The sequence below is a fragment of the Saccopteryx leptura genome, chromosome 2 (genome assembly GCF_036850995.1).
Source record: "Saccopteryx leptura isolate mSacLep1 chromosome 2, mSacLep1_pri_phased_curated, whole genome shotgun sequence".
Taxonomy (NCBI): Eukaryota; Metazoa; Chordata; class Mammalia; order Chiroptera; family Emballonuridae; genus Saccopteryx; species Saccopteryx leptura.
The window spans coordinates 383091446-383116666 of NC_089504.1; the positions used below are offsets into that span (position 1 = coordinate 383091446).

Genomic DNA, 25221 nt, shown 5'->3' on the forward strand with positions numbered 1-25221 from the left:
TAAGTGCGTAAGTAATTGGACCTTGCCACATAGCAGCACTTGCTTGCTCTGTGCTGGGCTCTGGGCCGGGTGCTTGCATTATATAGTGTATGTTCCCATCCTCACAGTTGCCCTATATAGGCTTGGCCATGTGTCTATGCCCTACAAGCGAGTCCAGTTGAGGGCAGGTGGGTGTTCATCCAGAGCCACGTGGCTAGTTAGGGCGGAGCCAAGGAGAGTTGGGGTCTCAGTCTCCTAACTCAGGCTGGGGTGAGGCTACCACAAGGAGGGTCTCTGTGCCTGCTGACCTGAACAGAAACTGGGTCTGTGTGCCCATTCTTTTTGTTGGAGTTCTGGTGGCAAGGCTGTTATAGAGCATGTTTCATAACTTGACCTGGCTCATCCAGTCTTTGGGATGTATCCTTAGTGGCTCTGTTGGACTGGCCAAGACCTTTGATATCTGCCTGACAGGATTCATGTCACCTCAGAGTGCTGGAGCCAGAAGAGGCCTCAGTGGTCTGAGCCCAAGCTTTTCTTGGGGTTCCGTCAGTACTGTGCCAGGTAGGTGCACATGAAAGCCCTGGTCCCTGTAGCAGGCTCTCAGCAGGGATGAATCAGCTATATAACCTTGATATATAGCTCAAGGTTAGGGTGCAACTGAAACTGTCCCAAAGAGACTTGGCCTGGCCTCTTGGTGGGGTGGGAGGCCTTCCTGAGAAGGCAAAGCTTAACCAAGATCTGAGGGGTATGTCCTGTTTCCCATGAGGGATGGGGTAAGAGTGACCAAGCACGGGTCAGAAGAGTGGGGGCTATAGTGGCTGGTGTCCATGGTTGTAGGATGCCCATCAGGCCCCGTTTATAGCATGAACAGAGGCTGCCCTAGACCCCAAGTTGTAGGGTGTGGGCTAGGTGGACCTTCCAGGGGAGCCCAGGGTATTTTGTGCTAACCCCCCTATGTGACATTCATCCTCACCTACCATGCTGTCACCATCTGTGTTGTGTCCTGTCTGTGCTCATTCTCACCTGCTTGCCCACACTGCCTCTGTCAATATTGCCCGTGCTGCCCCTAACCCTGTCCACACTCTGTCTCCAGGCTTTGTCTTTCTGCTTGCACTGTCACGGCTCGCTTCAGGGGACAGCGCAGACCGCATGCTTTGCCCTCAGTCCGGCTCCCTGCTCCCCCTGTGACCAGGAGCCCCTCCACATCTGCTGGTCCTGTGACTTGGAGTGTCTGTGTTTGATGTGCTTGGCTTCTGCCCACAGCCCATCTTCCCAGTTCTGAACAGATGCAGATGCAGCAGTGGCCTCCCTGCCTGGCAGGTGTCTCAGTCCTGTATTCCCATTGCTTTGCTCTTTCTTGCTTTAAAAAAATAACCAAGGCAACAGACTCTAAGATACCAAGTTATCTTTATAAGGACAAGTGTGTAAAAATACAAATTGTGCACAGTAGCCAAGATGCTACGAGGGAGGAGCTGCAGATGGTGGTCAGTGCTGGAGGGCAGGCCTGTCCTGGTCTCTGCTCACTGACCTCCCTTCCAGGGCAAAGGGAAGTTAGCTTATGGTGGGCAAGCTGTGTTCTTGTGAACAGACCTTCTCAAAGTAGGAGGGACTCTGAATGTAGCTCAGTTTGTCGTGCATGTCCCCCATAGAGTGGGGACTGGTTTGGGGGCAGGGAAGGAGGCTGTTGGAGGGAAGAACCAGTCACCTCCTTTGTTCTTCTCTCCTTCATTCTTACCTTTTATAAAACCTGCTCAGGCTATAGTTGGTCATGGCATTTATTGAGTGCCTACTATGTGCTAGGCATGGAAGAGGGTGCCATGAGGAAGGCCAAGATGAGGGCACCCCAATACCTGCTGCCTGTTGTATCTGTGTGTCCCTAGGCAGTGTCATGGGACAGTGGTCAGTGCCAAGAGGGAGTGCTGTGACCTGGCTCTGGGGTTTGGTGGATTGGAGGGCTTATTGGAGGGGGTGGGCCTCCAGAAAGGTCTTTGGGGTGTTTTGTGTAATGGGCAATGGGAACAAAGGCATGGAAGTTGGAGAGTCCTACAGCTTTTGAATACCGAGATGACTCGGGTGGGCAGAAGGAGACCTTGAGAAGAGAGAGCTTGGGAAACCAGCTAGGCCCAAAGGGGCGTTTTTTCTATAGAAAGTAGGGATAGTGACGTGGTCATGGCATCTGTTTCTCTCTTTGGCTCTAAACAAGGCAGATTCTCCTACTCATCTTTTGTTTGAAGAGTCTTCCTGGAAACCTCACCAGATAACTGGGAGGAACCTGGCCTCTCACCCAGGAGCTGCTCCTCTTTCCCTAGCATTTGTGTTATGAGGCAGGTGGATAGGAAAATACTTAAATTTCCCCCAAGGCCTCCCTAGTCAGTGCATTGCCTGGCTTGAGGGGGCAGAGTAATGTGTGGTGAGGGGCACAAGACAAGGGGCCCACCGTGAGAGATGCACAGTGAGGTCAAGTCTTCTTCCCACTCTGAGCATCAGGGTCTCGGTAGGGCAGCACCATAGTCTGCATGCACTGGGGCTGCAAGGTGCCCGGTGCTGCAAGGTGCCCGGTGCTGCTTGGTCAGCCCTTGCTGGTGAACACCAGCAAAGAAGGGGCAGGGTGGTAATATGGTTCCTGCAGTGATGCCCTGGTTCTCGCCTGCTTGTGTGTCTGCCTTTTTGGGGGAGCTCCCTGTGTTTTGGGTGTTTCTCTTGGGCATCCGTGTAGTCTCCTAAGCCTTAATAGGAGGGTTTCCCCACCATCCCACACAGCCAGGGGACATATCCTTCCCCAGTGGTCATCAGGGACCAACTGGGGCAGTTTTTGTTCAGTAGAAAGATTTCTCAAAATATTGATTTCACACATTTACTGTTGTTAGAAACCATTGCTTTCTAGTTGGCAGAACATTTATGACTTAGTCAGAGTTGCTACAGTTTTTGATAACACAGCCATATTTTTTTCTCAAACTATCATTGTACTTAGCTGATGGAATAAGTGGCCATGAACTGTTTCTAGTGTTACTCCTGGACAAATGGAGAGAACTCATGTCAGGAAACTGGTAACTGGCCTGGAACTCCTGAGAGTGACCAAAGGATTTGAACTGAGTCAAACTTGAACAAAAAATCCTTAGAATACTGTCACACCAAATGGGACGAGAAGCCTCTCTGTTACCAAGCCTCTCCATACCCTTTCCTTCTGTGTCCGACTCTCATTGCTTTGCTGTTGGCCCTACAGGCCCCAGTCTGGAAGTGGAGAGTGCCAGGGCTTAGAAGCAGGTGGCGTCATCAACATTTGGTTGGCAGATGCGAATCCCTCTAAGGATTGCGCAGAGGGGCTGGACTGGTCCAAAGGCATAGAAGTGAAATGTTCCAGTGATTAACAGTAAGAGAACGAAGTATTTATAATTTTGCCACAAATATTAATTAGTGTGACCAGGCTTTGTGTGGGCAGACTTATTATTATTATTATTATTTTTTACTAAAGTATTTTTTTTAAGTCTTGATTTGTTTTTTAGAGAGGAGAGAGGGAGAGAGACAGAGAGAGAGAGAGAGAGAAGGGGAGGAGCAGGAAGCATCAACTCCCATATGTGCCTTGACCAGGCAAGCCTAGGGATTTGAACCAGCGACCTCAGCATTCCAGGTCAATGCTTTATCCACTGTGCCACCACAGGCCAGGCACTGCGTGAGCAGACTTATAAAAGAACATTCTGAAAGAAGGGCAGAGTCCCCTATGTAGCCTGCTTGCTAGTGTCAGTCTTCTTTTTTGTTGGCCTATAGGCACCTCCTTGGAGAAAATCAGGAGCCTGGGCTGTTGGCAGTCCCTAGGGTCCCGTTCAGTGTGTGTGTTTCCCCACCCAGCTCTGTGGGGAGTCTGGCCCTTTAGCTGAAGCTGGCTGTCCTACACAGAAGTGTCCTTCTATCTCCTGCTCTGCCTCAGGACCAAGGGGCCACAAGAAGCCCAGCCTAGGTCCCTCCGCAGAACCTGCAGGTGGTGACTGTGACAGGACAGACCGCTTCTATTGGCCCTTGCCTTCCCCCTTTGGCCTTTCTTCACTGGGCAGGCAGGAGAACAGAGGATGCAGCCACTTGGTTTAGCCTGCTTTGCCTGCAGAGCATCAGCAGACCCACCTGGTTCTTCTCTGAGGACTGGCCAGCATGCTGGGGTGTCCCACTGTGCCCAGCCTATGTCTGGGCCTCTGGGATGTTGAGGAAGCGCCATACTCCAGGCCATTAGTGCACGGTTATATAAAGCCATATGTCAGCCTGTTTAGATCCATGGCCCATAGGGTCCCAAATAAGGACTGTGACACCCAGGGATGGCTTTGTGGAGGAAGGGAGACTAGAGCAAGGCCTGGAAGCTTGGCCAACCGATGGAAGCTGGTGTTCCCCCAGGTCAGAACTGCACCACCCCCCACACACATACTGGCTCCCTATGTGCCTTTATCGAGGTATACTGGTGGAGTGAGGGCTATTTGCAATGGTGCTTGAGCCTGTGCCAAATTCAGCTGTCCTGGAGGCAAGTGGAGTGTGGCTCAGGGAAGGCTAGTCCTTGACTAGAGGCACATAGCTTTGGGGTGGACTTGGGGGGGGGGGGGCTTTGTCCAGGGCTGTCTGCTTACTTACCCCAGAGGAATCTTCACCCCTGCTCTTCCAGAAGAGTGCCCATTTGTGGCTTTCCCTGGGTGCACTGGCCTTTCCTTGGCAGTGGGCCTATTGACCTAAGAGTTGACACACTACAGAGGGGCCTTCTGGGAATGGAGAGGAGAGGGGTTAGTGGAATCCTTCCCTCTCTTTCTACCCTACTACAGAAGTCTCTGGGGTAGGAGTTTCCTGTCTCGGGCTGCTATGGGTTGCACACCCCAGTCCAGGCCCTCCTCTGATCTCCGTGTCGCTCCCTGCTCCCCTGCTGCCACCTGCCCAGCCAGCTCCTCCAGCTCAGGGTTCTAAGGCTGGCCCTGTGTTCTCTGAGAGCTGCTTCCCAGCACTGTGAGCCTGTCTGATTTAGGAGGAGAGGAGGAGGGAAAGGGTGAGGTGCCAGATACCAGGTCTGTAGAGTGATTTTTTAAAAGAGCTTTTTCATTCTTCTTTCACCCTGTTGATGTAAAAGAAATGAAACTTGGTTTTTGTTTTTATTTAACTTGCTTCTTGGTGTGAAATCTTGGGTTGTTTCTTAGTATTTAAAATCAGGAGCATTTTAAATAGCCTTGTGCCAACCTTCTCAAACACACAAGACCCAAAGGATTAGAGAAAAACTGTGGGCCTTCTGAGTCCCTGTTGATGGCTTATTTGCAGTGATGCTCTTGTCCTCTGTTTCCCAGGTATGCACATCCCCCAGCAGGAACCTTGGCAAGCACCCCTCTCCCACCTCCCTACTTCACAGGCCTGGGAAGGAAAGATTGAAGCTCCAGCCAGGGCACCTCAAAGCACACAACCCCATCTCTCCAGATCTGACCCAGTAGCCCACTGGGAGTGCCTCTAGGTGCCGCACAACTGGTTGCTCTTGGGGGCCTCCAGACTCTTTCCCTTCCCTCTGAGCACTGGCCTTTCTCAGTGCTTATTAGATACCCTTAATCACCCTTGGACAAAGGCTTGTCCAGAATCACCACAGAGCAACCCAGGGCCAACACCGACCTCTGCTCTTCATCCTTTTAGAGGGTCAGCCATGCTGGGTTCTTATGCATGTGTCTGTGAGGGTCTAGGAACATGCGGTCACAGTGCCTATCCCTGCCAAGTCCCTCAGCTTACCCGGGTCCTGCTCCTCTGCTGTGGCTGTTGTTGCTGTGGCGGTTATTTTACCAGAGGCTCAGCAGAGGCCCTACCCCCCAGAGGAGCAGACACCGTGAAGCACAGCGCCTCCTTTAGTTGCCCACACCTTTCTTGGTACGGTCTGCTGCCTTTGCTGCATGCTCTGGTGCATGAGAGGTTCCCTTGCCAAGCAGCATTGAGAAGGCATTAGCAGTTTTAGAGTAAATATTCGTTTGCTTAAGCCAACCCCTGGATTTCATAATGATCACACTGGATTCTACCAAATTAGCAATTCTTTCAGGACTAAAGCCCAACAGCTTGTGAGCACATGAACTCATCGGGCAGCTCGCCAGTTCTCATGAGATCCTCCCAGCTAGGCTTGCTTTCTGGATGCTTGCCATACAGTGTGCTGCTCAGCCATCCAGTGACTTCTCCTGGTGCGATGTTGCCTAAGGAGCGCCTGCCCTGGCCTGACTTTCAGAAGGACTTCTTAAAACACATGGGCCATTACTCCTATGTGCTAGGCATGAGGCCAAGCCCCTTTGGAGGTCCCATGTGTGTGTCAGGGACAGAGGCAGGGAGAACAGCAACAAACGTTAAAAAGTGTCTAGTGGAAGCTCTGGCTAGTTGGGTGGCTCAGTGGTAGAGCGTTGGCCCAGCATGTGAAAGTCCCGGGTTCGATTCCCGGCCAGCGCACACAGGAGAAGCGCCCATCTGCTTTTCCACCCTTCCCCCTCTCCTTTCTCTCTATCTCTCTCTTCCCTTCCTGCAGACAAGGCTCCACTGGAGCAAAGTTGGCCTGGGTGCTGAGGCTGGCTCCATGGCCTCTACTTCAGGCACTAGAAGGGCTCCGGTTGCAATGGTCAATGCACCAGATGGGCTGAGCGTCACCCCCTAGTGGGCAAGTGGGGTGGATCCCTGTCGGGTGCATGTGGGAGTCTGTCTCTCTGCGTCCCCACTTCTCACTTCAGAAAACAAAACAAAAACAAACAAAAAGAAAAACTGTCTAGTAAAGGCCTGGAGCAGCCCAAGTGGCAGATCTGGGATTGGAATGCAGGTCTGGGACTGCTGAATCCCAAGTTCCTGCAGTGACTCTGTGTGGCCTCTGGAGCCAGGATATCTGTTACCAGCCTTCCCTTTCCACATAAAGAATAGGCGGCACCTGCCACTTATCTGGGAGAAGTGATCCCCTTTCACTAGGGACTTGAGTTTGGGACTTCTCATGATGGCTATAGGCCTTCCTGTAATCCCCATTCAGTGCTTATGGAGCCTTGGGGGTCTGGCCTTGCAAGTCAGGGAAGAGGCCCTTATGAGTGTGAGGCAGAGAGGTGTCCAGCTAGGTCCCTGCTCCCCTGTTAGTGGGACACAGAGCTTCTGTGTGGGTCACTCAGGGGTCTCCCCTGGACCCCACATTGCACTGATCACTCAGTTGCTAGGCAGTGATATTGCAAAGGCCACTGTGGAAGAGGCAGTATGGGACTGCTTGAGAGGTCACTATTTCCAAACCCTGCTCTTTAACCAGATGTGGAAGAAGAGGACAGAGCAGTGGGCTACCTTTGGAAGCATGGGTCTAATTCTCAGTGTTCTTCTGGGCAGGACCACTTTGGATGTCTTATCATATCAGTGTAAGAAGTGGTCACCACTCCATTGGCAGAGTACTGCTCAGCCGTTGTCTCCAGTATGGCATAAGCAAAGCCCTCTGTCTATTCAGAACTCAGTCTCTGTAATGTCAAGTTTGAGACATCAGAGATAAAATAGGTCAGGTTCTTTGAAGTAATAATAGGGATGATTGAGCTGATATTTCGTGAACATTTACTTTGTATTAGACCCTGTTTCAAGCACTTTACATGTTTTTAATTCTCATAACAATTTTATGAAATGGGCATTTGTTTTATCACAATTTTACATGTGAGGAAACTGAAGTGTAAACAAAGTATAGCAATTGCATATCTCCTGCCTAATCAGCAACAGAGCAGCCTGGACCTCCCAGAGAATAGGCTTTTGACTTTGTTGAAATGGCTTTACATTTTGTTGTAAGTTTTTTTTGCCCATCAACCTGCTTCCTTCTGCCCTCCCAATGGACCCTGGGTAATTGCCTGCAAGGTACTAATTCATCATCCAACACCAGGTTTTCAAGGTAGCCAAGCAAATGTCTGGAGGACCCTTGGGTCAATGGTTTTTTTTTTTTTTTTTTCCTTGGGTCAATGTTTGACTTTCTCCCAGAAGCCGCTGTGGTATGGACCTCTCTGAGAAGAGACGTGGTTGCACGTCATGGGTGAGGGAGGGATTTACCTGCTCCAGGCCTTTACTAGATTATGCAACTATTAAGTGGCACAAGAGGAACTTGAGCTTAGCTATCTTTTTTTTTTTTTCCCCGAAGCTGGAAACGGAGAGGCAGTCAGACTCCCGCATGCGCCCGACCGGGATCCACCCGGCATACCCACCAGGGGGCGATGCTCTGCCCATCTGAGGCATTGCTCTGTTGCAACCAGAGCCATTCTAGTGCCTGAGGCAGAGGCCATGGAGCCATCCTCAGCGCCCGGGCCAACTTTTTGCTCCAATGGAGCCTTGGCTGCGGAAGGGGAAGAGAGAGACAGAGAGGAAGGCAAGGGGGAAGGATGGAGAAGCAGTTGGGCGCTTTTCCTGTGTGCCCTGGCCAGGAATCGAACCTGGGACTCCTGCACACCAGGCCGACGCTCTACCACTGAGCCAACCGGCCAGGGCCGAGCTTAGCTATCTTGATTCCTATTTTTTTGAGCTTCACCTTCAGATACATTAGAGTTCAAGACAAAACCATGTTTTATTTTTAATGATTGCATTTTATCTCAACTATTATTTTATTGTTTATACCTCTTTTTTAATGTAGTGACTTTCTTAGAGTTAACAAAAAGTGCATTTTTAAGTAATCACAGTCTGCCTTCAAATGGTATTACACTACTTCATGTGCAGTATAAGAACCTCCTATCACTGTACTCTTGACTTTATTCATTTCACTTTTTTTTTTTTTTACAGGGACACAGAGAGAGTCAGAGAGAGGGATAGATGGGGACAGACAGACAGGAACAGAGAGATGAGAAGCATCAGTCATTAGTTTTTCGTTGCGCATTGTGACACCTTAGTTGTTCATTGATTGCTTTCTCATATGTGCCTTGACCGCGGGCCTTCAGCAGACTGAGTAACCTCTTGCTCAGCCAGCAACCTTGGGTCCAAGCTGATGAGCTTTTGCTCAAACCAGAAGAACCTGCGCTCAAGCTGGCAACCTCGGGGTCTCGAACCTGGGTCCTCCACATCCCAGTTCAACACTCTATCCACTGTGCTATTGCCCGGTCAGGCTTTATTTCTTTATGTACATCAACATTTCTGTCTGGTTTCAATTCATTCTCCCTGAAGAACTTTCTTTAACATTTCTTGTAACTAACTCAGACCTAATGGTAAGGAACCCTCTGTTTTTGTTTATCTAAAAAGTTTTTATTTCTTATTTTTGAGCAAGGTTTTCACTGGATATAGAGTTCTGGGTTGACTTTTTTCTTTCAGCACTTCAATGGTTTCTGACTTGAATGGTTTCTGATGAGAAGTATGCTGTAATTCTTAACTCTGCTCCTCTATATGTGATGTGTTTTTCTCTGCCTTCAAGATTTTCTCTCTGTCTGACCAGGTGATGGCGCAGTGGATAGAACATCGACCTGGGATACTGAGGACCCAGGTTCAAAACCCTGAGGTTGCCAGCTTGAGTGCGGCCTCATTCAGCTTGAGCATGGGCTCACCAGCTTGAACATGGGGTTGCCAGCTTGAGTGTGGGATCATAGACATGGCCCCATGGTTGCTAGCTTGAGCCCAGAGGTTGCTGGCACAAGGTTGCTGGCTTGATCAATGGGTCACTGGCTCAGCTGGAGCCCCCCCCCTCTTGTCGGTCAAGGCACATATGAGAAAGCAATCAATGAACAACTAAGGTGCCGCAACTACCAGTTGATGCTTGTCATATCTCTCCCTTCCTGTCTGTCTCTCTCTTTTGTCGCTCTTGGAAAAAATGAAGAAAAAAGATTTTCTCTATGTCTTTGGTTTTCAGCAGTTTTGAATATGATGCAATGGTATGATTTTTTTTTTTTTAAATATGTTTGAAGAAGTCCTTGAACTGCTTGGTGGTCTCAGATTCTTGGTGATTGGATATCTTTCATTAGTTTTAGAAAATTCTCAGTCATTATCTCTTAAAATATTTCTTGTTTCTGTCTCATTTTCTTCAGTATGTTAGATCATTTGTATGTTCTGTTCTGATTTCTCCCCACTGTTTCTCTCACAGTTTAGATTATTTCTACTGACCTATCTTCAGATTATTATTTTCCCTTCATTTATGTCAGATCTACTGAGGAGTCTGACAAAGGCATTTTTTATTTCTTTTACTCTCTGGGTGTCTTTTTTTTTTTTTTTTTCCTATTTTAATGATTTTAGAGAGAAAGGAAAGGAGAGACAGAGACAGGGACATCAATCTGTTCCTGTATGTGCCCTGACCAGGGATCAAACCAGCAACCTCTGTACTTCAGGACAGTGTTCTCTAACCAGCTGAGCTATCTGGCCAGGGTCACTATGTGTTTTTATTTATTTCTACCATCTCTATTTGATTCTTGGTTATAGTTTCAAATTCACTCCTGAAATTTTTCATCTGTTTTTGTATCTCTTCACCTTTCCACTAGAGCTTTTTAGCATATTTATCATATTTATGAATCATATTAATCTTAGTTATTTTAAGTTCCCCATCAGGTAGTTTCGACGTGTTCATCTCTGAGTCTGGTTCTGTTGATTATTTTATCTCTTGATGTTGTTCTTTTCGTGTGTGTTATAATTTTTTTACTTATTTATTCATTTTTAGAGAGGAGAGAGAGAGGTAGAGAGAAGGGGAGAGGAGCTGGAAGCATCAACTCCATATGTGCCTTGACCAGGCAAGCCCAGGGTTTCAAACCGGCGACCTCAGCATTTCCAGGTCGATACTTTATCCACTGCGCCACCACAGGTCAGGCTATAATTTTTAAAGTGAATACCAGAGAGCTCATTTCAGCAGAACACGTCTTGAATACCAGGTATGTGTAAGGCAAAAAAAAAAAAAAAAAATTTTTTTTGCCAGAAATGGGCTTTCCTCTTCTGTTTCTAGGCCACGGGAGGAGGGGAGAGTTGAGTTAGGCTAGTCAAGAAGGTGACCTGGGGGCCTGACCTGTGGTGGCGCAGTGGATAAAGTGTCGACCTGGAAATGCTGAGGTTGCTGGTTCGAAACCCTGGGCTTGCCTGGTCAAGGCACATATGGGAGTTGATGCTTCCAGCTCCTCCCCTCCTTCTCTCTCTCTGTCTCTCCTCTCTCTCTCTCTGTCTCTCCCTTTCCTCTCTAAAATGAATAAATAAAAATAAATAAATAAAAATTTTAAAAAAAAAGAAGGTGACCTGGGGTTGGGTTTTATTGGTACTGTGATTTACCCTCAGTGCACCACCAGCTTCAATATTCCTCTGATGTTATTTTAGGCTTAGAGTGGGGACTGGTTTGTTAAAAGGTTTTTTTAGAGTTCCATTTCCAACTTCTCCTCTCCGTGTTCTTTCCCTTCTTTCTACGTATTACTCATGCTTGGTAGCCTGGAGTAGGGGGCAGGGCTGGTTCTCTGTTGTCTTGGTCCAGACTCAGACTTAGGCAGGCTGTGTCCCAGCATCTCAGGAGTGGGTCTCTCAGTGATTGAGTTACTGCCCCAGTGGTCTGTGACTCGAATGTCTGGGCCTTGGATGGTTTCCTGGCCCTCCCTCAGGGTAGGTACTTTCTTTTCCTCTCCTCTAGCTGCAGTGGGTCTTCACCCGTACCTTGGAGGCAGCACGGTTTGCTGCCCTTGCCCCAGTGGCTTAAGGCTTTGTTCCTTAAGGAAGAAGGGTCCAGCCAGGGCTTCATGCCTTCTCATGATAGTGGCCACTCCTTTCCTCTAGGCCTGCACCCCAGTAAGGGTTTTCTCAATCTCCCTCCCTGACCTGACCCTGCTCTTTCTCATAAGCACCTATGCAGGTCCAAGGAGAGGAGTCAACAAGTAGGTACCAACCTCCGTTGTGTCTATGATCCCAAGGGATCTATACTCTTGTGCTAGACCATACTTGGCTTTTAGCAACTGGTTAAAAGTTATTACTGAATTCTTACCCACTTCAGTTATTTATGCTATTATATCTATATGGTAGAAATACTATTTAATAATGTACTACTGTGCATCTCTTAGAAACTCCATGTTCAGCAACATCACATTGGAAGCTTGAAGTCAGCCATGATAGGAGTATTTACACCACAGAAACAATACATGCTACAAATGAGGGGTTTTTTAAATCCCCTGAGTGCCGGTTGTTAAACATTTACCAGACCACCATTGTTTGGGAAAATTCCCAGAAGGTTGACCATGGAGATTGGTGCCTTTGGTGAGTGGCTTGGTGGCCTCTAAGACAGGTCAGGCTCGGCAGTGTCAGAGTGACTATATTTAGGCTGTCTCCTCTTCAGGGCAGTCACCAGGCCTCTGGCATGGAGACTCGCCTTGTGGAGGCCCCTCCATGTTGGAGGTGGTGGGTTCATGCTACTGCCCTCCCTCCCTCCCTCCCTTTTTCCCCTCAGAGCGCAGCCAGGACAGCACAGCCGTGGCACTCTCAGACTCCAGCTCGACACAGGACTTCTTTAACGAGCCTGCCAGTTCGCTGGAGGGTTCCCGGAAACCCTACGTTGAGAAGAGGCTGCCTGTTCCCAGTTCCCAACCAGGACCAACCAGTAAAGACCTTCCAGGGGCCACAGAGGAAAGAGGTATGAAGACTTAACTCGGTGAATTAGAACTGCTTTGATGTCCTATGGCAATCTGAGTCAGTGCTGCAAAAAGCGGGCTCTGGAGTGCCTAGGCCCAGTCTGGCTTCTGTCCTCGGGCCTCCACCTGCTGCCCTAGGACCTTGATGGCCAAGTTCGTCACCTCTCTGGGTCTCTGTTGTTCTTCCTGTGGACGGGAGTGATCCCAGGGCCACTCCACAGTGGTAAGGATTAAACGAGGCAGCTCAGAAGGTGCCGCATGGTATCTGACACATAGTTTGCACTCAGTGACACTTATCATTGTTGTGATGACTCCTCTATGGCCCAGAGGAGAAAAAGCCATGTCCACAACATGAGTGCCCTATTTTTTCCCTTGATAAAAGGTTATTTTAAAAGCATTTGGATCCTAAATGTCACAAATGTGTTTAATTTTTAGTCTGAATTATATCATCCCTTTGGGGAAAAATAATCTCCCTTTTTGGTAGAGGGTAGGGTTGATTTTACCCTCGGATATGCCCTGCTCTTTTGGGGTCCCTAAGTCACTTTTGTGGAAATCAGTGGCCAGAGATTACTGGGAGATTGAATACAGACTGGACATTCCTGGTGCTACTCTAGGGCTGTGACTGGTCAGCTAGCTGTGGATTTTGAAATCTTTCCCACTCAGGTCAGAGCCAGGGCAACAGGTGCTTGCCAGACACTAACAATAACCCAGACTCACACTTGGGGGTCCTGTGCCAGGTACTGTTTTAACTCATAACCACCCTAGGAAAAAAAACAACACTTTGATGATTGCCATTTTACAGGTGATGAACCTGAGATTTAGAGTGGGGCAGGAATTTGCCCATGGTTGTTCTGCACCCTTAACTACTACTTTGTGCTACCTGTCCAGGTGGACTGCATGGGGCAGGTGAAATTGATAATAACCTGGCATCCTAGTGTCCAAGGCCTAGCCATAAAAGTCACTGCATCAGCCCTGGATGGGGGAATCAAGGTTCAGGAGCTCACTTGTAGGTGTGGCAGTGGGGCCTGAGCCATTTGTGCTAGGGAAGGCCTCTCCCAATTCTCTGCTCCTTGTCAGCCTCCCTTAGGTGGTCTTAGAAGGGGCCACGTGTCCTGTAGGTTGAAAAAACTATCCTCATTAGGATCAAGGTTTGTGAAACAGGCCATGGATTTATCTGCCCTGAGCCACCAGTGAGAGATGAGGCCAGTGCCCCACTTTCTCACTAGGCAGTCATTATACCATCCCAAACTAATGTTGACATTCTGTAGCTGCCAGAAACACACTATAGAGAGTTTGGAAGGGGAAGGAAGAAGTAACCTATACTCCCAACACTCTAATATAGCAACTATTGTTCACATCAGTCTTAAAAACAAGTTTATTTTTACTAATGGATGTGAGACCCTTTGTCTGTGCTCTGTGGCCCATCAAGCAGCAAACTGCTGTGGTTGCTATTGTGTTAGCACAGGCCTCTCTTCATGATGCTTGGGGAAATAGGGAGCCTGGGGGTGTTGCTGAGCTGAGAGGTCAGCTTTGGTCCAGCCCAGCTTGTGCAGGTCTTTGTGGACACACAAGGAGCATGCTGCCTTTTCCCTCCTTCCATTCAGAGCCAATGGGTTAAGCATATAGTGTGTGGGGCTGGCCGTTGGTAAAGAAAGTTAAGATAGAGCCAAAGTCACTGTAGTAGCTGGTGAGCTTGCAAGGAAGCACCGTGCTTCCATGGACTCATTCCTTCCTGGGTGGTAAAGTTGCTGAACTTCCTGTTGGGAGAGTAGATACATTCTGAACCACAGCCAGCAGAGAGCACGGGGAGCTGAGTGCCCTCCAGGCCAGACCCTGCTCAGTGGCAGTTGCTGACCTACACTCTTTTGAGCTCCCAGTGGGCAGCAGCCATAGCCATCAGGGCCCCAGAGCTCTAGCAACTTTTGGCCCCTTGCAGAAAGCCAGGATGTGCTACTAGGCCAGCGCTGAGTAAGTGACCATGTGCGCTAAGTGTGCTCCTTACCCCTAACCCTCCAGGCACACTCAAGGGCAGCCCTGCCACCGGCCTGTGACTGCTTCCACAGTCAGTGTTATAGGGCACAGGCCCTGACTCACACATTTCGCATCTATTGAGTAGCAAGATGTAGAGGAGCTCAGACCTTCTCCAGGCAGCAGATCTAACAACCATGCCACGCCTGCACCAGGATTCACTCAGTCCCATGCTGTCCAGCAGGCCCAAGCTGTTCCACTTCCCAAGGGCTCACCTTCCTTATTTAATTCTCTACTCTGATGTGTGCTCGGGTGCCTTGCAGAAAAATGGTTCTCCATATGTGACTATTGCGGCTAGCTGAACTCACCTTTTCAGGAGTCAGAGCTTCAAAAACTGTCTAAAATGTGAATGTAGCAATGATACATCCCACAATTTCACCACCTAGACACAAACCCACTCTGTTATATCACTGTAAGGGCAGTAGAGTTGTCAACAACCTGTGAAGTCCAGGCAGTGAACACCACCAGTGCCTGGCCTGGCTCTCCTTGCCAGTTGGGCTGAGGATGGTGGTATAGAGCTACCATACATGTCATTCAAGGACTGCCATCCTGTGCCTGTGCCTACCCCTTCTGGTCAAATAGAAGCCTGTTGACTGCCTGAGCACCTAGTTCAGGGCTGTATTAGGTGAGGAGAATTAGATGGAGCCTGTGCTCGGCTTGCCTAGCATGTGCACCATGGACATTCCAAGCCGGTCCTCATTGCTAGTGGCAGGCGGTGGCCTAGGCCAGAATGACCACAGGATGCACTTACTTGCTTTCTCTTAGTAAGATGAATTCCCTGTCTTTATGCTGCCAGGGTTAGAATTAGACAGCCTGGCTGGGAAGAATTGTGGGGGCTTGTTGACCTTTCTGACCCTCTTCTTTCCACTAAAGTGACCTGTGAGGCCCATTCAGCAGTAGGAGTGGATGCTGTGGGTAAAGCATTTCACTCATGTCTCCTGTGCCTCCTCAAGCCACCCAGAACCCAGAGCAGCTTGGGTTTTTAATGTAGTTTGGCATCGCTGTTTTGCCATTGTTCTTTTTTGGAGGGGGGGGGGGAGATTTTTCCGAAGTAAGAAACGGGGAGGCAGTCAGATAGACTCCCGCATGCGCCTGACTGGGATCCACCCAGCATGCCCACCAGGGAGTGATGCTCTGCCCATCTGGGGTGTTGCTCCATTGTGGTTGGAGCCATTCTAGTGTCTGAGGCGAAGGCCATGGAGCCATCCTCAGCACCCAGGCCAACTTTTTCTCCAGTGGAGCCTTGGCTACGGGAGGGGAAGAGAGAGATAGAGAGAAAGGAGAGGGGGAGGGGTGGAGAAGCAGATGGGTGCTTCTCCTGTGTGCCCTGGCCGGGAATCAAACCCGGGTCTTCCACACGCCAGGCTGATGCTCTACTGCTGAGCCAACCAACCAGGGCCTGCTATTGTTCTTTATGTGTCTTCAGACATGTGTTCTGAGCTCTCTTTGAATTAATTCTTGACCCTCTATTCAATTTTTATAAGCAGTGTTTTCCTGTATGTCTTTGTGTTCAAGTACTTAGCTCCTCATCTGTACCCCTGGGAGCCCTGCATCTTCATCTGATTCCCGTTTCCCCTATGCCTACCCCAGGGCTGGCTGGGTCTAGACTCATGGCCCAGACTGTGTTTGTTGAGCTATATTTGAAATGTGTTTTTTGAATTGAACACACTAGAAACTGGCACGTTTTTTAGAAAGGTGGTAGTATTCTCTGTCAGATGGGTGCCATCCCTAAGCAGGATCGCTGTGTTGTCATTGGGCTGTGAGTAGATGCCTGTGGGACCTAAATGGTTTCCAGAGCTCCCATGAGAGGAGAGCATAGTGTCCACATCAGATACGACCTATCCCTCAGTCATTGCATCAGCTTCAAAGATCTCCCAGGCTCTGTGCTAGGCTCTGGGTGATAGGGGAAGGGAAGACACTCGTACATAAATCCAGGGGATCAGTGACATCAGGCAGGTGAGCACAGGTGGTGCTCTGCACATACCACCCTGGGGCTGGGAAGGCCTGAAAGAGGAGCGGGCACTGAGCAGAGTCCTGAGGGCAAAGCAGGGAAGTGGGAAGGGCAGTGAGTGTGTCTAGGATATGGAAGACAGTGGGGAGGCAGCAGCAGGGAGTGAGATGTTCCCCATGGCTGGCCACAGGGTATGAGGCCAGGGGGGGAGCTGAGAGGGTGGTAGGGCCAATAGCAGCTGGCCTTGCATGTCCTGGGACGATCCTGGCTTTGTCTTGGTGGCCGAAGAGGACAGGAGGTGTCTGCTCAGATTCTTTACTTAGCAAGAAGGACAATGATGGGCAAGCTTGATGTGCACCTGGTATTTGCATGGATATGCTTAGACTTGGTGTGAGGGGTACCTGGGGCGTTCGACCTTGACCAGTCTGCATTGCACTGTCCCAGTCTTCTCCTGGCTGCTGCTGCAGTAGGGAAAGGGCTCTTGGGCTGAGGGCAGTCAGGGGCTCAGCACACAGGATGGACAGTCTTCAGAGTTGGTGCCAGCCTGCTTCTCTGGCCACCTCCAGGCAATGTGTGCCAGAGTCCTGGGTGTGTGGGTGCCATTTCCCCCTTGACACTTGCTCCCACTGCCTTCCTTTCATCCCTTCCTCCCTGGCCAGGCAGTTCTCTTCTGCAGCCACTGCCGCCCAGCGCAGGCTCTCCTGTGCTGCCTGCCCTGCCATCCTGGTAGAGCAGTCCTGGGTGTCCAGGTGCTGTGCTCATGGTTCACACACAGCAGCAGCCACAACCGCCCTGGAGAGGCATGTCGGGTGGGCTGTGGGCTGAGGCTTTGACTGGTGGAGCAGGTGCAGCCCTTTGTGTGCCTTTCCTGGCTGTTCGGTTCTGTGGTGGTGGCAGCCGTGCCTGCCCTCTGTAGGCTGTTTCCACGCGCACCTGCACAACTCAGAGGTGGCTCCGCCCTGTGCTGCCGTACTGAGCCCTACTCTAACCCCTGTCTCTGCAACCTCGGGGCCTGCCAGTTTAGGATATCCTGTTTCACAGAGGAAGAGACTGGGAGTGCACAGGTCAGGTCACCTCACTGAGGTGACTCCATTGCTGGTGGTGAACCACGCAGGGCTGAGCCTAGAACTGAAATGACTTTCTTTTTCTTCTTACTTGTAGGAAAAACTGAGGAGTCCTTGGAGAGCACAGAAGGCTTCCGAGCCACAGAGCAAGGCAGCCAAAAGCTTGCTGCAGACCCCCCAGCCTCTGCCTGCCTCCCTGTCAAGAGCTCAGCATCTGCATCCACCCTGTGGGACGGGAGGAAGAGAGGGGAGCCACCGGGGGAGGCAGCAGCCTTCCCGCAGGGGCTGCCAGCAGGGGCTGAGGAGCAGCGCCAGTTCCTCACGGAGCAGTGCATCGCCTCTTTCCACCTGTGCCTCAGCCGCTTTCCCCAGCACTACAAGAGCCTCTACCGGCTGGCCTTCCTCTACACCTACAGCAAGACTCACCACGTGAGTGGATGCGCGCTGAGCAGTTCAGGAGAGGGGTTGGGTCTTCCAGGGTTCACAGACATCTTCGAGGGCTGGTGGGCAGAACAAAGACAGAGGGACCTGCTAAAGGTTTTGGGTGGCATTGCTGATAGGGATGGGGGAGACAAATGCAGGAGGTGGGGTCAGTCTAAGTGTGGTCAGCATTCCTGGTGAGAGGTGGTGAGGATTGTAGGTTGTAGTGAGGGATCAAATGGGGAGTGGGCATGGAGGCTGCCTCCACAGTGAGGCCACAGGCTTGGGTATTTGCTGAGGGTGAAGGATGAGGGCCAATAGGCTCATTTCTTCTGACCTGTGAGGGCCTGTGACGCTCACTCTGCTGTTGCATTCCCTCACCATGCCATTCTCCTGTCATCCTGAGTGTGGCCCACCATGCACATCCGCCAGATGCCGGAGAGGCCTCCCTCTGTCTTGGGCCTTGCTTGCCCTGGGTCCCTTCCCCTCCAGCTGCATCTTGCCGTCTCCCTGCCCTCTGGTGTGGCTGCCAGAGCCATCTTTACAGCCTCTGCTGCACAGGGGTTGGGTGCTGACAGACTCCTCCATTTCTTTTTGGAAGGCAGATGATGTAGCAATTCTTAACAGCTGTACCCCAGGCTTAAGAGCTCCTAAGGGCTTCCCAGCCAGACCTTTAAGCTGGCATTTGGCATTTGTGGAGGGATTGTGGCATGTTATGCATTCCTTCACTCTCTCCTCACTTACCAGGAGGCAGTGTGGAAACAGTGCCCTGGTTGTGGTCTCTATTCCCTATTGAGCTACATTCAGAGGGGCAGACAGATATAAAACATGCAATTGAGCAAATAAAACAAGTACATTGTAATAAATACAGAGAAGATAATGGGGTGGCACATGGGTGGGGTGCCGTTGTGGCTCCTCAAAGGTACTTGTTATCCTGAGACCTTAGGGTTGCCATGGGCAGACGGGGGCAGTTGTGGGCTGCAGGAGAGGGCAAGCAGCCTTGGCGCATGGCAGGCCTGAGTGAGCACCTGGGGTGAGGGCGATGGCCATTGAGGGCCAGGGTGGCAGGAGCAAGTAGGGGCAGCTGTGATCTTCGCTTTGTCTAGCCACCTCCTCAGCAAGTTCCAGGCTTAAAAGCGCCTCCTCACCAAGGCCCCTGCCAGCCCCTTCGCCAACTTTTCTGTGGGATGTTTATAGAACTTCAGGAAGGGCTGTTGGCCGGAGAGTCAGATACTGGCTTGGCACTAGTTATATGACAGGAAGCTATTTCTTGGCAGAATTCTGTTTGGAGTCTAGGCACAGGTAAGTACCCTGTTGCAGTAGTGACTGCCCAGCACTCAGGTGGCCTGGTTGGTCTTGTTAGAGCAGAGCAGGTAGACTGGTGTCATCAGGTCTGGGCCTGCGGGGTTGATCTCTGGGGCTCCATCTCTGCTGCAGAGCATCTGCCTTCCCCAGCTGCCGCTGCCCATCACTGCTGCTGGTGCCACACATGAGCCCGGCTTGCTCACTGCCCGCCCTGCAATTCACAGTGGTATCCTAGGCTTTCTGGACCCAGGTAGAGCTGGGTTTTAATAAAAGCCCCTCAGTAGCAGTCTGCAGGGTCCTGATGGCTGATGCTTCCTTCTTGTTCCCAGCATGCTTCAGTGTTTCTTTGGGAACTTTCTCCCATCCCTCTTTTGGGACTAACAGAGCCCAGTGCAGGAGCTATCATGAGTCCTGGGTTTAAGGAATGCAAGCAGCTGTCATCAGGCCTTTCCTGCCTTGGGTATCCCCCCCTTCAGATGCTTCCCCAGGCAGCCATGCAGCCCCTTCCAGGTTGTTCACTTTGAGTAGGACGTGGAACTTCCTGTGCTGAACCACACCTTCCCCCACTATGGCAGGTTGCCTTCTCCAGAAGCTGAGAATTTGGGGTGCTCTTGTGGAAGGGAAGGGGCAGATGCAGGGTTGGGTGGAGGAGAGCTGAGCTGTGATATGGACCCTACAGAGTCCTGAGTGGCCAGCCAGCACCCCCACAGACACCCGCTTTCATCTGAGCAAGCAGGAGCCTTTGCAGTCAGATGGGCTCCCCACAGTGCCGTACACCGGTTGCTGTTATCACAGCCTGTCCCCTCGCTGGGTGAGTTTTTTCTAAGTGGAGAACAGTATTTATTTTAAAAAGTAGAGGAGAATTGGGGAGGGGACATTCACAGTTCTGCCACCCTAAAACAAAAGCATTTTGTATGTATATTTCTTCCCAGCTCTTGCGTACACATATTTTTGACTGCCACTTCTGAGGCTCCAGGTGCTTCAAGTCCAGGAAGTGGGGATCATGTTCTTTCTGTTTTACATCTGGGCACCTGGCTCAGGGTCGGTCACACAGGGATGAGTGACAGCGTGGCATCGGCCCATCAGCCACACCCAGGCCCAGCCACTCCGCTGGCCCCTGCACACCATTAAGAGCGTCTGTGCCCACAGTTTGCTATTTTCCTCTTTCCATGAATGTCCCCCAGGTCATTATTCCCCCCCTCCAGGTCATTTTGATCAGCCTATAATGGACCCCAGCTGACCCAGCCATCCCCAGTAGTGGGGACAGAGGCTGGCTTGGATGTCTGCCTTGTGAATGTCAGTGTTCCTGACAACCCTTTACAGACGTCACATTCTGTTTCAGTGCCTCTTCTGTTCACTCTGTTCCAAGGTTGGGATCCTTGGTTTTCCAAAATGAATGCTGGTCTTGATGCTGAAAAATAGCCTCTTTCTGCATGGGTGCCAGGTGTGTTAGGTGCTCAGGAAGCCACCACATACCCTAGGTCCTGACTATACCCCTGGTGGCACCACTGGCTTCTTGGTTTGCCTTCATTCAGACCTTTGCTGAGCAGTACTTGCCACCCCAACTTTAAGGGCAGATTCCTGGCTCCACTGAGACCCTGAGGTAGGGCTGACCCTGCCTGGGGCATGCTGCCATCCTGGGGCTGGCTGTGGTTCTGCCCAGGCCTACATGTCAGCCTGGCCACAGTTCTGGGGACAAAACCAGTGCTCTTAATGACTAATGTAGAACCATTAACTGACAAGCAGCTACGGTTTTCCAAACACAGCTGTTTGATAACAAACACTTCCCACTGAGTGTATTTAACAGCAGCACGTTGCTTCATAAAGTCTCACCTGTGGGCTTGGCAGTGGCACTTTCCTGTTGCCATCTCATGGCTCAGTTACTGCCAGAGCATCCATCCCTATGACTTCAGAGAGGCCCCAGGGGCTGTACGGGGTCTTTCATAAGTGCCCCCAGGTGAGGATCTGCTCAGTTCAGAGCTCCCAAGCCTCTGCAAAGCAAGTGCCTTCAGGGCACAGAGCACTAGTTGCTTAGCTGCTGGCAGCAATATTTTGGGGGGATGGGAGAGAATGTGGGCTTTGAAGCCTGTTTCGCCCAAGTTCAGATCCTGACTCTATGTGGGAACTCTTAGAACCTGGGGCTCTTGTGTCATGATGCTGCCACAGAATTACTGTGACAACAAGGTGAGGGGTGAGGTCCTGGACAGTACCTTCACTATAGGTTTTGTTGTGAGGTTCATGTAAGTTATGCTGCCTCACCAGGCAGGAAACATGTGTCCTGATAATAAACAACCTGCCTTGCAAGGCCACTCACCCTGAGCAAAGCTATAGGCCCACCACAGGCCCCCTGGCCCCATCCAGAATACTCCTGGCAGCAGCTCCAGTGTTGTGACCCAGCCCACACTCTGGCACGTCCTTCTGGTGATAGGGCAAGGGCCTGTCCATGTGGCAGTATAGCGGCCTGGCTGCTCCAGCCCAGTAAGACCAACTTTTTGTGGAATGAGCCTGGGCCCCATGTCTGTTTAGGACTTGTTTAGTTAGAGACTGCCTCCGGCCAGGAGGGCCTGTAGTGCTGTGCTGTCTCTAGGGGAAGCTGCTGGTCTTTCACTTCAGAAGAAACTTGTATGCTGCTGTGAGCCTAGCTGGAGGATCATCAGCTGGGCTGTAAACCCCTGCCCCTCACCTGTCTGTTGTGGGGATAGTTCCCCACATTCCTGTGCCATCAGCTCATTTGTGGAACCTGCAGAACCAGGTTAAATGAGAGGGTCCTGCACCATCTGATTGGGTGGATGTGAAGAGATCAATCTTCCAGGGTGTGATGCAGTCATCCCCTTCTGGCACAGGCTGGGAGGCCCTGCTGCATACATGCAGGTGAGTATACAGGGGCAGGTGGTGACCTTCACATTCCTACCAGACAGTGAGACCAGACATCACGAGGGTATGTTGGCCACAGAGCAGGGCATTTCCACCTTCCTTCAGCCCCTACTCCCTTTCTGGATATACAAAAGTGGCCCCAGTGCAAAGGATGCCATGCCCCAGCCCCCATGCAGAAACCCAGGGTTGTTGCAGGTCCTAGCCAGCCTTATATGGTTTACACAATGAAAACTCAGTATTTTTCTCAACTAGGAATCTTGACTATGCATTTCAAAGTCTGTTTGCCACATTGTTTGAAGGTTCTGTTGTGCCTTTGTGGGTTAGAAGAGGTGGGACAGATGGCCCTCATATGGGCCAGCTGCTTTCCTGGTCCTCTTTCCACAGAGAGATTCATATCCAGTAGTAAGGCTGGGTTTGGCATTGCTGGCAGCATCCATTACAAATATACTGTCTAAGTTTGGAAAGAAGAATGAAACTACCACCACCTCATTATCCCACAACCCACGACGTGGCAGACCTGCTGGTGTTTTAGTGTATTCCCTCCTGTGTGGTTCCTGTGCATTTCTGTGGGTTCATTCATTCATTCAGCAGCTGGCCACAGAAGGGTGGTTGTGTGTGAGGCCGTTTGAGGTGCAGGGGATACAGAGGTGTGCACAGATAGCAAAGCCCTGCCCTCAAGTGCACACAGTGGGGATGCAGACTAGAAACACAACTGATGGCAGTGTATATACTCTTTGCCCTTGTGGGGAACTGCACAACACACCCAAGGCTTCTGAGTACTGTTCTGGAGACTAGTAAAGGGTGTTTTTAAAAAGATAGATCTTGCCCTGGCCAGATAGCTCAGTTGGTTAGAGCATCGTCCTGAAGCACAGAGCTTGCCAGTTTAATCCCGTTAGGGCACAGACAGGAACAGCTTGATGTTCCTGTCTGTCTGTGTCTGACCCTCTCTTGCTAAAATCTTAAAAAAAAAAAAAAAAAAAAAAAGACAGACCTTATGTTCCGGTCTCCCCCAGCACACAAGCTCCCAAGCAGTCTCTTTTTCCCTATAGCCTCCTTGAGTACAGGAACCTCAGGGTAGCAGCTCTGCCCCCAGCCCTCCCACCTTCAGTGACCTGGCTCCTCCCCACTCCTCCATATACTGTGGCACCTTCCTGCCTCTGGGCCTCAGACTATCCCCTTGGCCTGTCAGCTCATCATTTTCTGCAAGCTCAAACTCTGTCCATCTTCCTACCATTCATTCCCCAAATACCCATCTCATTCCTCTGTGGACCTCATACTGGTCTTGCTCCTGAGGAGCTGTCAGTAAAGAAGTCAGACCATGTGCTTACCCTCATGGGGCTGACAGACAAGTAGGAGCAGACAGCAAAGCTATTGCTGAGTCAGTGAAAGCAGCTTAGCCCTGGCTGGTTGGCTCAGTGGTAGAGTGTTGGCCTGGCGTGCAGGAGTCCCGGGTTCCCATTCCCGGCCAGGGCACACAGGAGAAGCGCCCATCTGCTCCACCCCTCCCCCTCTCCTTCCTCTCTGTCTCTCTCTTCCCCTCCCGCAGCTGAGGCTCCATTGGAGCAAAGATGGCCTGGGTGCTGAGGATGGCTCTGTGACCTCTGCCTCAGGCGCTAGAATGGCTCTGGATGCAACAGAGCGACGCCCCAGAGAGGCAGAGCATCGTCCCCTGGTGGGCATGCTGGGTGGATCCTGGTCGGGCGCATGCGGGAGTCTGTCTGACTGCCTCCCCGTTTCTAGCTTCGGAAAAATGCAAAAAAAAGAAAAAGAAAAAAAAAAAAGAAAGAAGCTTAAGATGGCTGTGGGGGTGGGGTGAGTTGGTACCAGGCTGAAAGACCTATGGGGTTAAGATGGGGGCAGAGGCAAGTGTGGGTAGGGGGCTGAACACAGGGAAGGTGGAGGGGGCAAGTGGGCGTGTCGTGGTTAGACTGAAGTACAGAGCTGGCCCTCCACTTTGAGGAAGGCAAGTCCTTCAAGCAGAGGAGTGCCTCTCATCAGGACCCCTTTGCCCTGTCTACCCCTCTTTAGGGCATTTAGTGTGTTCTTCTCTGTCAGAGTAGGTGCCATGCACAAGCCTTAGGGGACTAATGTATCCCAGGAAGAACCGCACCGTTTTCTGGCATGCGTGTTCCTTCTATTCCCAGAGATGTTGGTTAACTGGAGGCTCTGGGCGAGTGGTCTTGGTGACAGGGCCTGAGAGAGTGCTGCCATGAGGGTTACCCCTGGTGGCTGGCTCTGTGTCAGGCATGCACCTGACCAGGCAGTCTTGCCCACCCTGTAGGGGGCAGGGCAAGAGCCCAGGTCTCTTGAATCCCTCTGGCCTGACCACATGGCAAACCTGGCTCTACCTGTTCCTGGCTCTGAGGCCTTGGGCTAGCTCTTTAACCTGTCTGAGCCTCAGTTTCCTCATCGCTGAAAGGGCAGGAACATGGAATGAGGCGTTATAGGTCTGCTTAGTCCAGGTGGCATCAAGTCTCACCTTGCCACAGTGCAAAGCCGTGGGCCAGGTGCTGTGGTACAGGTGCAAGATGCAGGTAGCTCTCCCTGCCCCTCACCTCGCCCTGTGGCCTGGTCCCTGTCAGCTCCCATCTGGGGCCTCAGACATGAAGGTCTGACCAGACACTTTGTGCCTTAGCTATTGACTGGCTCTTTGGTGGGTCTGAGATGGCTGGGCAACCACACTCCCTGCTGGTGTTCACCAGCCAAGTCTGCAGGAGGCTAATTGCTAATCCTGGTTGGGTTGGGCAGGACAATCTTTCCTTTTTTTTTTTTTTTAAGATTTTGTTTATTGAGAGAGGAGAGAGTGTAAGGTAGGGGTAGGGGGGTCGAATGCATCGTAGCTTCTCATATGTGCCTTGACTGGGAAAGCCAGGGGTTTCAAAATGGTGACCTTAGCATTCCAGGTCAGTGCTTTATCCATTGCACTGGTCAGGCTGGCAGGGCAGTCTGGAGCTCTCTTCGAGTGCATGGTTTTCAGGTCTCTGAGAGGCCTGGCCTTCTCCCTCTGCCCCTCCCTTCCTAATCCTCCACGCTCTGCCTGACTGTCGGGCATGCAGTCTTGGTGCTGGTG

The 25221-nt window shown here is 51.0% G+C and overlaps 1 protein-coding gene across 2 annotated transcripts in view; it reads left to right on the forward strand.

Moving 5' to 3' along the window:
- CABIN1 (calcineurin binding protein 1) overlaps window positions 1-25221 on the forward strand; it is a 155902-nt gene that overhangs the window by 76161 nt on the left and 54520 nt on the right. For both annotated transcript variants that reach the window (XM_066365493.1, XM_066365494.1), the window contains exons 27-28: window positions 12329-12511; window positions 17650-17981. In XM_066365493.1, the coding sequence (XP_066221590.1) occupies window positions 12329-12511; window positions 17650-17981 (515 nt within the window). The remainder of the gene's footprint in view (window positions 1-12328; window positions 12512-17649; window positions 17982-25221) is intronic.